The sequence below is a fragment of the Labrus bergylta genome, chromosome 19 (assembly GCF_963930695.1).
Source record: "Labrus bergylta chromosome 19, fLabBer1.1, whole genome shotgun sequence".
Classification (NCBI taxonomy): Eukaryota; Metazoa; Chordata; class Actinopteri; order Labriformes; family Labridae; genus Labrus; species Labrus bergylta.
The window spans coordinates 4,580,531-4,593,568 of NC_089213.1; the positions used below are offsets into that span (position 1 = coordinate 4,580,531).

Sequence of the window (13,038 nt, forward strand, 5' to 3'; positions counted from 1 at the left end):
TTTTGAAAGTCAGACAGTGTGCAGGAGTTCGCCTGCATTTTTGGTATTTAAAGAAAATAAATTAGACAATATTGGGAGCCTAAGACTTGACCCTATCTTGACCTGGTGTCATGAAAACCCAACTCCTATGCAAGATCTCAGCCGTTCATTGGATGGATATTGAATTTACTACAGCTTTTGGTGTTCACATTTGGATGAATCTCAATCATTTTGGTGATCTCTTGAGTTTAATTCATAACTCAGAGGCAAAGACTCAATACGGAGAGTTTATTTAAAATAATAATGGACAAAAAAGTTAAGAAAACAGAATAAATCAGGTCATCAAAAAAAAGACAACACTCAATAATTAAGGATGAAATATTTTAGGTTTTCAAGAAACAGTTTGAATTTGTGATTTTTCAACAGTTAATGGCTTCATTAAAATAAAAAGAGAATAACCAATAAAAGTCGTAACCGTTCCATGTAATAAAAGCCACTGCAGAAGGGATGGCTGTAATTGTGCACCACATTGTAACACAACAGTTTGTATCTGTGTGAGGGCTACGCAGGCCGCGCTCAATAAACTGGATTGACTCCGGGCTCTGCACTGGAGTTGACCTCTCACTGGAGCGGGATGAACTCAACAGATCGACCACTCTGTGTGGTTCTGGCACTGAGAGCTGCCATAGAGATTAAGTCTTATGAGTTAAATGAAAGACAGTAGTTAAACCATGAGCTCAACCTCTTGAAATAGACCATTGTTAGTTTCTGAACGACTGCCACAAAGCAATTGTTTTTTTGTTTTTTTAAACCAAAATTCACTTAGTGTGTGAGCGAGGCAGAACGACAGACAGACAGAAGGAGAGAAACGGAGAGATGTGGGAAAGAGCGATGCTTTCCAAAGACAGAGAATTCAAGTTTTATCCAAATCAGAAAGCAAGGAGCGTTGGATTGCAAAAAGATTTATCCTCACATGGGAAAACTATTCAGCTTTCACTGAACCTTCATTTCTTAATTTCTTTGGGTCAATCACAATGAAATTACAGTTAACTCTTCAGAAGAGAACTGAGCCATCAGAGTTACATTTAGGTGGAAAAAGGTTTGCAAATACTTCATGGCAAGTTGAGTATCATTTCAGAAAAACTGAGAGCAAGCGAGGAATGAGAAGACAAAGCCAAAAAGTAAAAGAGGGATGAGTTATGAAGCCGAGGAGAAGAAGGATACTCTTTCAAAAGAAGATTTGATGGAAATGGTTCGCCATAATTTAAGAAAAACACAAATAAACAAAACACAGAGCCTCTCCCTGCTCACTGGAAAGCAGGAGGCTTGATTCAAACTTTAAGACGTTGAGGTTTTGACGCTCTGGGAAAGCTGTCTAGGTAGTGATTCAGCCTCTGTCTGGATGCTCAGGTCTGCATGGGGAGTGGGTGTGTATTAGCAGAACGATGAGGCCGGTTTTCGCTCTCTCCCCCCCCCCTCCCACAGCCCAGAGATCGGCCCAGGAGCTGCCGCTGGTGGATAAGCAGAGTTTGGAGACGTGTCCCGCCCCCGGGGGGGAGAGGATGCTCCTCAACGGACACAACTTCCAGCACGACTCCAAGGTGGTGTTTGTGGAGAAGGCTCAAGGTAAAAAGAAAAAAAAAAGAAAAAAGAAGGACGTCTGGATTAAGTGCTGTGTCGTCTCGGTTCAGCTGTGTGTGTGTGTGTGTGTGTGTGTGTGTGTGTGTGTGTGTGTGTGTGTGTGTGTGTGTGTGTGTGTGTGTGTGTGTGTGTGTGTGTGTGTGTGTGTGTGTGTGTGTGTGTGTGTTTGTGTGTCTCCCTCTCCATTTGTTGGAGAAACCCCAGGTCTCCCTCCCTCCCTCCTTTGCTCGTCTCCCCCCGCCGTCAAAATATCCTCTGTCCTGCCAGAGCGCCACATGTGGAGCACATTAATGCGCTGTATTTTTAACCCAGCAGATTTACATTTGCAGAAGTTTCCATTGCATGTTCAGCAGAGGAATGGAGCACAAATGCAAGATGTGTGTGTGTGTGTGTGCGTGCGTGCGTGGGTGGCTGTGCACGTGGTTTGGATTCATGCACTTGTGTGTGTGTGCCATCCTCAGTATTTGTTTCTCTTTTTCTGACTTTAAGCCGGGGTTTGGTTTGGAGGGAGAGGCGACTGCTCCCAGATGTTGATACGAGGAGGTTTACAAACTGCAATTTCCTTGATTAGCTTGAGTAGAGCAACGTGAGCTCCAGTTTGGGGTTCAGACCTGAGCAACGTAAACACGTTTGATCCTATCGCCACGGTGACTCATTGAAAAGAGAGGGAAGCCTCATTGTTCCACCTGTGAAAGGAAGAATTCAAGGCTGCCCCGGTCACACAGGCAGAAAACACACCCCCCCCCCCCCCCCCTTCCTCCTTCAGGACGGTACAATAGTTCAGTGAGATTGTTTATCAAAACAAGAAGTGATTGAATGGAGCGGAGGCCTTGTTCCCCTCATAACAACCTCTCTGATTAAGCCTGATCTCTTCCTGAGAGGACGGCTGATTAGTGTCTGAGTCATGTTACACTTCTTAAAGTCAGAGCTGCATTTGTGATATCAAGGTGATATCAAGGTTAGATTGAACCTCAGAACACAGAAGAAGAAAAACGTCTTCTCAAACACAAGTTGACCAGCAAAGACGGAGCAAAGGTTACAAAAAGAGTAATTCATTTATGCACTTTGGCTTGTGTCAACATTGAAGCTACCTGAATAAACTGACTAGCTATCATTGAGGTTATCAGATAAGTTTATGCTAAGCTCGCTAATATTCAAATTTTCAGTTGGATTGGTATTTATTTTAAATATTGTAAAGATGGCTGTAAGACTTTAAATGAACTTCAAGATAAATAAAAATCACATTTTAGAGTTACATCACCTTTAAAGGGTTTCTGACTCTGCTGCATGGTTACAGGAAACATGAGGACAACAAAATTAATTCAGACATTTTTATCCATCAAATAAACAGCTAAACGACACTCCAGGAAATCTACACGTGTGTACCAATTATTTAAAAGTTTTGTTTTTTAAATAGAGATATTGTGTTATAACATGTGCAAAAAGAGCCACAGGTTGGATTCGAACCTGGGCCCACCGCTTGGAGGAGTACAGCTTCTGTACATGGGGAACCAGCGCTTACCACTAGGCCACAGGCGCCCCTGAAATATTTGAATTTTTTACTTTTTAACTCAGTTTTTATTGAATTTTTACGTGTTATACAGCACAAAAAAAGAAGGGAAAAAAAGCACAGACTTACACATGAGAAACATAAATAGTACAGGAATGCATGCTAAAAACAAAACAGGAAAGGTCAAAGAGTCACAGTTTTGCATTATTACATCAAAACAGAAGGAGTCAGGGTTAGGAGTTAGTTCATTTGAAATATTAGAATTTTTTACTTTTTAATGTTATTTGAGCTCTACTGAACAAGACCATGAGATGCAAAGAAAAACATGAGAAAGCTTAAACAAGTGTTATTTTTTTCTTAAGGTCACATTTTGTCAAAGGGCCTCTTTCCAAGGTCAAGAATAAAAGTTCAAATGATGTAGTTTTATCTTTTAATACAATCTGCCTTTTTAATGTGGTGAATGGACTTGAGCTTGTAAAGTGCTCCTCTAGTCTTCTGACTACTTAAAGCACTTTTTACACTACATGTCATACTGAGGCATGACACACACACACAATCGCACCCACATTCACACCCACATTCACACACTGAGGGAAGAGGCTGCTCAGGAAAGTGTTCATCAATCCTAACTTATCCCATTCATAAGCAGCAGGGCTTCAGTGTGTCTTCTTGCCACTTCGCCATGTGGCTGCAGAAGCTTGGTATCGAACCCCCGACCTACCATTTGAGAGAGGACCGACTTAACCGCTGAGCCACAGCCGCCCTGCGTCTGAACTAGTCTTTTGACCTTGACAAGCGCGCAGTTTGTTTTGTTACAATTTTGTGTCACAGTTTTGTGTTTACAGCGTCTGCGCCCTGAATCCAGCCGACTTTAAGGCCATGTGCATCACTGGACGGCCCGCTGATGGGTGTGCTCCCTTGCTTTGATGAGGGTTTCCCCGCGTCTGGCACCAGCATCAGATTCCTGGGCAATCCTAGCATGGAAACACCCTGAAGCCAGGCTTCCACAACACTGCCCTCCCTCCATCCTTCCACCTCTCCATCCAAGCTGCCTCTGTGCCACCAGCTCTCTGCTCATTAGCTCTGCAAACTGTGGGCTCCCAGAGGATCCCTCTGTATAAATAGATGGGTAAATAGATACAAGGAGAAACACCATTAACATCATTAAGGGGTGAAATGACCTCATTGGTGGAATCAGACGGCGTTTAATAAAGCTAAGATGCAAAACAGTTTAGAACTTGTTTAGTTAAAAAAAAAAACATTCAACTCATCTCTGCTTTCACACTCTCACTAAAAGAATTGGAAATGTAATATTCTTATTTACTTGTGCCAGCGCAGAGCCCTGAGAAACACTTTTAACGACCCGGCTCATAAATCCAGAGTGGTGGATTTAGTTGCCATAAAGATCTTAGGCATTAAAATTTTTACCGATGGACAATTTTCCTGCAAATTTTCCAATAAAGCTCTTACAAAATAACGTTTATAAAGCTGCGGTTAGAGAACATGTGGGCACTGACATGTTGTGTGCTTGGTTGTATGCTGTACTTACAAGTGTGTGTGTGTGTGTGTGCTTGTGTGTGTGTGTGTGTGTGTGTGTGTGTGTGTGTGTGTGTGTGTGTAAGAGTTTCCTCTGTCATTACAAGCTGGAAGGGTCACTCTGGCTTTCAAGGCTGCCAACACACACTAAATTGTTTCTGTTTTGGTGTCTGATGGTCTAAATGATGTTCCCTCTCTGCTGACAAATGAGATTCTGGGGACACACAGAATTTTTGTGTGTGTGTGTTCCCTGTCTGTGTGCATCTTGGAATAAGAATGTCTGTTTAGGCCTGTTTGGGATTGTATCTCGTAGATTGTATTAACTGTTGCGTCACTATATGGTTTGTTGATTGTGTTTATAAAGCCTTAAGTTCGTCATTTGGCCACCAGCATTTTTTCTAGTGTCAGAGGTCACCACAATTGGACTGTAAGGTTGTGGAGAGCAGAGAGGGGCTTGGCAAACACAACGTTATTAAAGCTAAACAGTCCGTGGCTAATTTGTTAGCTACTGAATTAATGAGATTCTTTTTGGCTACTTGCTGACTGAAGTTTTTTAATCTCTAAATTGAAGACTCTTACGACACAAGAGGCGACCTCCGGTGTTGAAAAATGAAGCCCATGCAGAAGTTTATAACACTGCAGTTCCTTGAGTGTCCACTTGAAGCTGGCTAAGCATAATTAAGGGCGTGGCTGATTTGACTGACAGTTCGAGGCTTTTTGTAGTTGTTTGTGAGGAGGCTAAAGGCTCACCTCTTTTTACTAGACTGAGCAAAATTAGCATCTCTAATATAGCAACCGCCATCGAGGGGCTTCATAACATCTCTTCAGAAAGCAATGGGTGAAGACTCTGACACTACATCCATGTTGTATACAGTCTATGTATCTGCACAAGCCGCCCCGGATATATCACTGCATGAAAAAAATAAACTAAAAAAGCTAACAAGCCGGGTTAGCGCAGACACCAGTACCTGCTAATTAGTGCTGACATGTAACTGGTAGATTTCAAAAAGCTGAAGCAAAGATTTCTGGGAAAAATTACTTGTCCGATCGTTCCATGAAAAATCCCCAAAAGGTTCAACAAACATAAACAAGTTGTCACTATTAGCTGAGTTGACTCCACTACATTTTATTCATATTGAAATGAACGTCTGTACAGTAATCATGGAAATAGAAATGAGCAACAGAAACTATAACATTTCATTTTTTACCAGGCTAACATGTTTAAATCTGCTGTAAAGTTGGGCCTTTTAATATGGGGCTCTGTGGGGGTTGACTCACTTTTGGAGCCAGCCTCTAGTGGACATTTAAGGAACTGCAGCTTTCTTTTGCGGTAACAGCTTCACTACTCAGGCCAAGGAGTTGCTGCTTTGTTTGTGTGCAGGCTTAGTTTCATGTTCATGTTTTTGTGTTGTTGGTTGCTAGCCATGACTCATTCAAAAGGAAATCCCTTGTTTCCCTCAGAGACACCCTCTGTCACCTGTTCCTCAGTCACAGCACAACATCTGAAAACAGTAACTACAGAACATGTCCCCTCGTGTCCTCTTGCCTGTAGTAAAAAAATAAGACAGATAGCATCAGTTGAGTTGTCACTCCTGGTTACAGCCAATCTGCCATGAGAGATTTTTGTATGTCCTTGGCGCTGCAGACATCAGCCTGTAATCTAAACCTGACTCAATCTCACCTTGCTTTCACGCGCCTCAGCCTGCAGAGAAGATGCTGTCTCTGATAAGTCACATTCACTCCATTTAGGAAATTAAGCCCTGCTGTCCGTATTCACCTCAGTTTGTGGTTGTGTTCTGCTTTTCTTTCCCTCTCAGAGCTTTTGTCTTATGGAAAAGTGCCAAAATACAAACACTAATGAAAGAGTGAGGCTCAAAAATCAAACCCAGAGAGGAAACTAGGAATGATACAAATCTGATTAATGTTTTCTTCAAACCATAAATATGTATCTCAGAGAGTCAACTTGTTTATAGTTTTATATTTTTTGTGATCAACTTACCCAATGTTGTTGTGTTTTTCTGAAGAAGTTCAGGGAAAATTGCCCTAAGTCTCTAACTAGACTCTTCCCCTCTGTCGCCCCCCGGTGGTGGAACGAACTACCAAACTCCACTGAATTTGCACCTTTAAGAGAAAGCTAAAGACCCAGCTCTTTCATGAAAACCTATATACAACCTTAATGATATTGATGTTGTTGACGTTGATGAGTTTGATGATGATGATGACATTTTTTAGGACGTTTTAGTTGCTGATTCGACCGCTCTAGAACAGCTGTTGTTGTTGTGTTTTGCCTCTGGTCACTTCCTGTCAGCACCTGTGTGTCCAATCAGACTCAAAGCTGGTTGTTTGCAACTCCTTGCTTGTGTTGTTCTTACTCTCTGATGTACGTGGCTTCGGATAAAAGCGTCTGCTAAGTGACTTGTAGATATCTGAAAATAATGCACACCCACACAGCCAATCAAAATCCAGTTCTGTCCAGCCCAATTCATGGTCACTTAGTTTTTCTTATTTTGATTCAATGGTTTTTTTTTAAGTGTGGTTTTCTCCTCAGTGTTTCCCCACCATGATTGATAATAACTTAATTTGAGTGGAGATCTTGGAGGAAATCCTTGCAGGGGGAAAAAAAAAAACCCTCTGGTGAAGAGAGCACTTTCACATCTGGCCTGCTGCACTGGACAGCTGCCTGCTCTGCTGCACTCAGTTTCCCTGGGAATAACTATTTCCCCGATCCATCAAACTCCTCAGCTAAGAGGTAGCGCCTTCTTGTTGACCCATCTTCCTCACCTGTCCATCTCTTTTAGAGGTTGGACCTTAAAATAACTTTTGAAAAAAAGAGCTCTCCGTCCAATAATTTGGCCTAATTGTTCTTGGCCAGAGCAGCTGCAGAAATAAAAGGACCTGAAATTGAACTGTGAGAGGATTATCAGACTGCAAGGCTGCCAGATGGTGCCTGGAATTACCTGCAGAAATGACAGATAACCATCCTCCTTAAAGCCCACGAGAGCTAGATGATGGCAAAGTAACAACAGAGGCAACACGGCTGTTTATAACACAAACACAGGGCCAGCTCTTTACTAGCTTGAAGCAGTCATTTGCTTTGGTTTGGTTTGGTTTGGATGGAGGGGTGGCCAGGGGGCATCGGAGGGTTTCTTTGCATTCACAGCACAATGACTTCCCCTCGAAGCCGTCCAGTGGGTTTGGCTGCCTCTGACACTTCTGAGAACAATGGCTGTTTTCATAAACAAATCAATTACGGCCACATAAACAGTGAGGTTTATTCTTTCACAAATTACAGTGTATGATTTGTTAAAATCACAGGCCTGTGTCAGAAGCTCCAGGGTTTGATTCAGAGCTCAGCTGCCAGGCTTTAAACCAGAACCAAAGAAATGACACCAAGAAATGAACCCCTGACACTGACTCCCAGTCAGGATGAGAATAGATTTTAAGATTTCACTGCTTACTGTTAAGTCCTCCCATGGCGCTTCTCTCTGCTATGTCTCTGACTTTTTTAAAGGTCACATATTCTCCTCCTTTTCAACCAGTTTAAATAAGTCTCAGAGCTCCCCTAAACATCTCTGTGAAGTTTCTTATTCTAAATCCACTCTGATCCTGTATTTGATCATGCCTATGAACCCCTCTTTTTCAGCCCTGCTCAGAACAGGCTGTTTCTGTGAGCTGTGTCTGACCACGCCCCCCTCTCTGGGTGGTTCAGGCCTTCTCGCTCCATGCCCTATTGTTTACAGCGAGAAGGCCACAGGTCAACCCTTTGAAAATGCCTCTGGCTCTTCCTTGTTTTAATTCAACTTGAATTTTGAGACCATTTAGATCTCTAAATTATCTAATCTGTGTCTGCCTGTTCTCCCTAATTTTGGCACACAAGGATTTTATCCAACTTCCTGTATGACACACTGTCCTCGGCCCTACATCAAAGGCTATTTTTCTTTTGAACCCTTGATGAATTCATGACCCGTTCACTTTATTCTGCTGCACTTTAAAAAGGGGGTATTAACATTATTATTCATGTATTGCTGTAAGAGCTGTCTTGCATCCAGCTGATGTTGTGCTCTAAGTACCAAATGTACGTACATTTCTCCTCCCCCTCCTCCTCCACTGCAGCCACTTATCAGGTCGGAGCTCTGCTTGCTCACCAATCCTTCCACACCGCGGCGGCCTGCATGAATCCTCTGCGATCCATGTGTTTTCAGGGCGTCAGGAAGGAAGAAGTTTTTAGTCATCAGTCAGAGCACAAGGGAACTCTTTCAGCCCAGCCACATGGTTCAGGGTAGAGCATGTGTTTATATTTACTGTACGTTATGTGGGCTTGGGTACACGCCATCCCGCTGTTTCACTCTGGGCACCAGCGTTTCACTCCACCCAACTCCAATTAAGGAGCACAAGGAGCTGTTTGATTCTGCTTATAAACCCAACATGACAAATAAGTGTATTGTATATTGTTTGATCCCCCCCTCGGCTGCTGTGACTCTGTGCAGCACACCAGCGCTGTGTCGTTGACGGCTCTGTGTTATGTCTCTTCTGAGGATTTGTATAGACCATTGCTAACGAAATGTGAATTTGCAAAGACTTCTGGGACGCAGCCAAAGGCGAGAGGAGCCTGGGCGTAGTGAGAGCTGGAGAGGGGTACAGGGTTTATATGCCCCGCGTGGCTCTCGGCTGAGTTGTTTAACTTAGATAATATTGGATTCAATCCAGCACAGTGGGCCAGGGGAGTTGGAAACCGTATTATGCCTGCTGAAATTTAGTAGGAGGAGAAGTGGAGGGTAACTGCGGCTAAATTTCTTCATTGGATCGGTCCAGGCGCTGTGCAGATGTTGCTCTATAAATCTGGAACATTCTGCGGTTATCAATTACATTCTGTGGTAATCAATTATCTGCTACGCTCTTTTTTTTTTTTTTTTTTTTGAACAAAGGCATCCCACGCATTCAGCATATCAAAGCTCTTATTTTCAAGAAGTTTCCTGGCTATAGGTGGCCTGGCACAGAAGACACAGTGCTGAATTGAATTTTTCTATCAGAGTGTTGATGTGAAAAATGATGTGAGCGTGAGTCAGACGCAGAGACAGAAAGAGAGAGATCTGAAAAACATGTTTACCTCCTGTGGATTGACATCGGTGGCGAAGGCTTCCCTTCTGGAGAGCTTCCCGAAGTGAGGAGAGGCAGCCAGAGACGGAGTGGAAGAGAGAGAGAGAGAGAGAGAGAGAGAGAGAGAGAGAGAGAGAGAGAGAGAGAGAGAGAGAGACGAGAGGAAAGACAGACACGGACTTAAGTTTCAGTCAAACAAACAATTTTGTAGAGACAGAGCTCTGAATCTCATTTTGTTGAGTTAAGATTCAGCGAGTGAAGCCAAAGTTTACTCGCCAGCTGATTTGATTTCGTCAGATCTCTTCTGGCGAGACGTTCAAGTCAAAGCTGCTTCCATCAAGAGTTTACGTTTTTTCTAGAAGAGGCTACCATGTTGAGATTTTAGCATGAGGGCTGATCCTGTAAAACTTCCTGTGTGACACACTGTTTTCCTTTTTCATGTCTATTGTTTACCCTCAGGCTTCCTTACATTATAGTTTGCAAATGTTATTTTTAATTCAACTCACCACACATTGGTGTGTTTGTGTGCATGCCAGATTTCTGCACCTTGCTTTGCACCTCAGCAGTTCCTATTTAGCACTATTTGTCTTAATCTAGATTTAAATATTTGTTAAACAGAAATATCCACCTTTTTCTACTATTCTTAGGCCGTCTTGGTGAAGGGTTTTGGTTTGGGGCTGCACAGTTTGGGTTATCTGTCACCAAGAATGCATGGTTTCATGTCTTTCTAAAATGTTATTGTGGTAGTTTAGTGGTCAAAGTCACAAGTCTGAACTAGAAACCTTTTGTTTCTTTTCCCTGTCGTTCATTTATCAAATACAAAAATATACACAACATATAAAGAAGACCAATCAACCGAGATATAAATTATCTGTTCGTTTGTCGACAGGAGATTTGTGTAGGACAAAAAAATGAAGCTAGGTTCCATTTTTTTCTCCCCGTAGTTTGACTTTTCTACAACTTTGTAAAACCTGCTGTAGACCTCTGTTACATCTGTATGTCTCACTGTGCTGTTTGTCCCTTCTCCCCTGCCATTGTCTCCAGCCCAGGCGCTCCTGGCCTCAGAGCTTAAAGGGCCAGTGCTGAGTTTAGCTGATGAGGGGTGTTGGAGTTGGGGATTGTGTCGTTTAGTTACATTAGTTTAGTTACTTGATTTAGCCTTTTGTAAGGTGCAGAGTGTGTTTCATTGAGGGTTGTTGTCAGCCCCATAGGGCCGCCTTATGGTGGGGGCGTAACAACCTCTCCATTTCATGTTCTGTTGTCACTGCTGGCTGGACATCCTCTCTGAAAGACTCTGATTGGTTTAAAGGAATCCAAACAACCCAGACTTGGTTTGTTTGTCTTCTGTTTGAGCAGAATAACGATGTGTTCAGCCAGGTCTTCCTGCAGCACTGTGGCAACGTGGCTCAGCAAGACTGGTCCTCTTATTAGATTTTTGTTTTCATTAAGTGTAGAGGGAGATCTTCCAGCAGCTAAAACTTCAACCGAGAGTACTCCAGTTATTCCGGCTTGATCAGCGACACTCTCGCTGAATTTCTTCTACAAAATCTGCTCACTTTTTTTTTCTTTAAACTGCAGCTTCCTTCCCATGTAAAGCCATATCATTTTAGTGTCTTTCTATAGGGCTTGTTAATGAGTCAATCCCTCCGTGTTTAATACATTGGTAAAAAAAAAAACTGAAGTTTCACTCACATCTCCTTGGGCAGCATGACAAATCAGACTTTCTTTTCAGCTGGCCTCTGTGTTCCCGACAGTTCATGTGATGCCCGGTTTTATTGCCTGATGGGAAACCGTCTTTAATGTGGCAAATTTAAGGAGTTTGGAAAAAGAACCCAACAGATTACCAGAAATAGAGGTAATACAGAAAGCATCTAACAATCATTATATGGGGATGACAGAGAGTGTCCTATGAGAACACAAGAATTAAGAAGTCTCAAAGTGGAGTTGTCGTTTTCCAGCCGTTGTGTAATAACGAGGCGACCAGCTGTTCGAGCATGTCGGGATTCCTTACAGCGATGAAGTCAAGGTTCCTCTCAGCTTTCATCTCTTTGGTATGAATCTGTTTTTTTGTTTTTTTTGGGAGATTGCATCAGATTTCTACTCTCCGTCTACGTCTGTGTCTGTGTCTGTGTGTGTTTGTGTTTGTGTCTGTGTGTGTCTCTTTCCGTCTCAGGTTTGTCAGACTGAGGATATGAGCTCATGAGTGGCGGGTCAGACAGCATGACGTGTGTGATACCCCTGGCTCTCTGTTTCTGTTTTTTAAATCACTGATGCAACAGATAATAATAACAACGCTTGTTCCATTTCTTCATTTTCTGTCGCAGCCAAGTAGGTTGAATTATTTCCTAAATGTGTCATGACAAAACTCCTTTTCTGTTTTTTACTTTCAGACGGTCACCACCTCTGGGAGACCGAGGCCAAGGTGGACCGAGACGCCTCAAAGACGGTGAGTGATACATGTGACCCAGTTATCGTGACAAATAGAGACTCGGAATAAAAAGCAGTAAGCAGCTGTTCTCAATTCAAACCGGGGCTAAGTGGCTCAATATTTTCAATCTTGACTAAAGAAACAAACAGATGTCTAAATCAAGAGAGTTAAAGAGCTCCACTCAGCGCACATCTGCACTTTCATTCAACTCCACTTTAAAGGGCCAGTGCACAATAATAGCAACAGCGACAAAAAAAACATGATAGCGTCGACCTTATTCAAACAACAGCCGCGCCCTGTGATGTCACGCTGAGGGTGGGAATCTAAATCCATCCGTCAGGTCTTCCTGCTTTGTTCCAGGTTTTAATTGTCGAGATAAGTAACTTCAAAGATATTAAATATTGGAGAGACAGAGAGCCGCATTTAAAGTAAAAAAAAACAAAACGTTTTGATAAGGCGTTGGCTGCCATCACAGCTTAGCATTCAGCCACTTTCCCAGATTTCCCCTTGGGGATTTCTAAAGTATTTCTGACTTCCTGGGAAATAATTCAATCAAATTTTAAAACAATTTTATCAGCCCAGTTGTCGATCTGTGTGAAGAAAATTGCTGCTCGTCCATTTAGACGTTTTCACACTGACTTCATACACGCTCTTTAAAGCTCCCACCCTGAGCGTGGCGTGATGTGACTTCTCCTACACCCTGGTAGGAAGGTACCCAGGTGGGTGTAAAGTCACTCCCAGCTCCAACCTTGACTTTTTGGGTTAAATGTATTGCTAAAACATTTTTTTTATAGTGGCCTCGAATTCTTGTGTAATTCTCAGGAGTGAAAAAAAAGAAAAGAAAAGT

General features: G+C 42.6%; 1 protein-coding gene across 1 annotated transcript in view; it reads left to right on the plus strand.

Moving 5' to 3' along the window:
* Positions 1–13,038, plus strand: part of nfatc1 (nuclear factor of activated T cells 1) — a 49,413-nt gene that overhangs the window by 12,921 nt on the left and 23,454 nt on the right. Inside the window, exons 6-7 of the mRNA XM_020642244.3 lie at positions 1,465–1,605; positions 12,154–12,209. Of these exons, the coding sequence (XP_020497900.2) occupies positions 1,465–1,605; positions 12,154–12,209 (197 nt within the window). The remainder of the gene's footprint in view (positions 1–1,464; positions 1,606–12,153; positions 12,210–13,038) is intronic.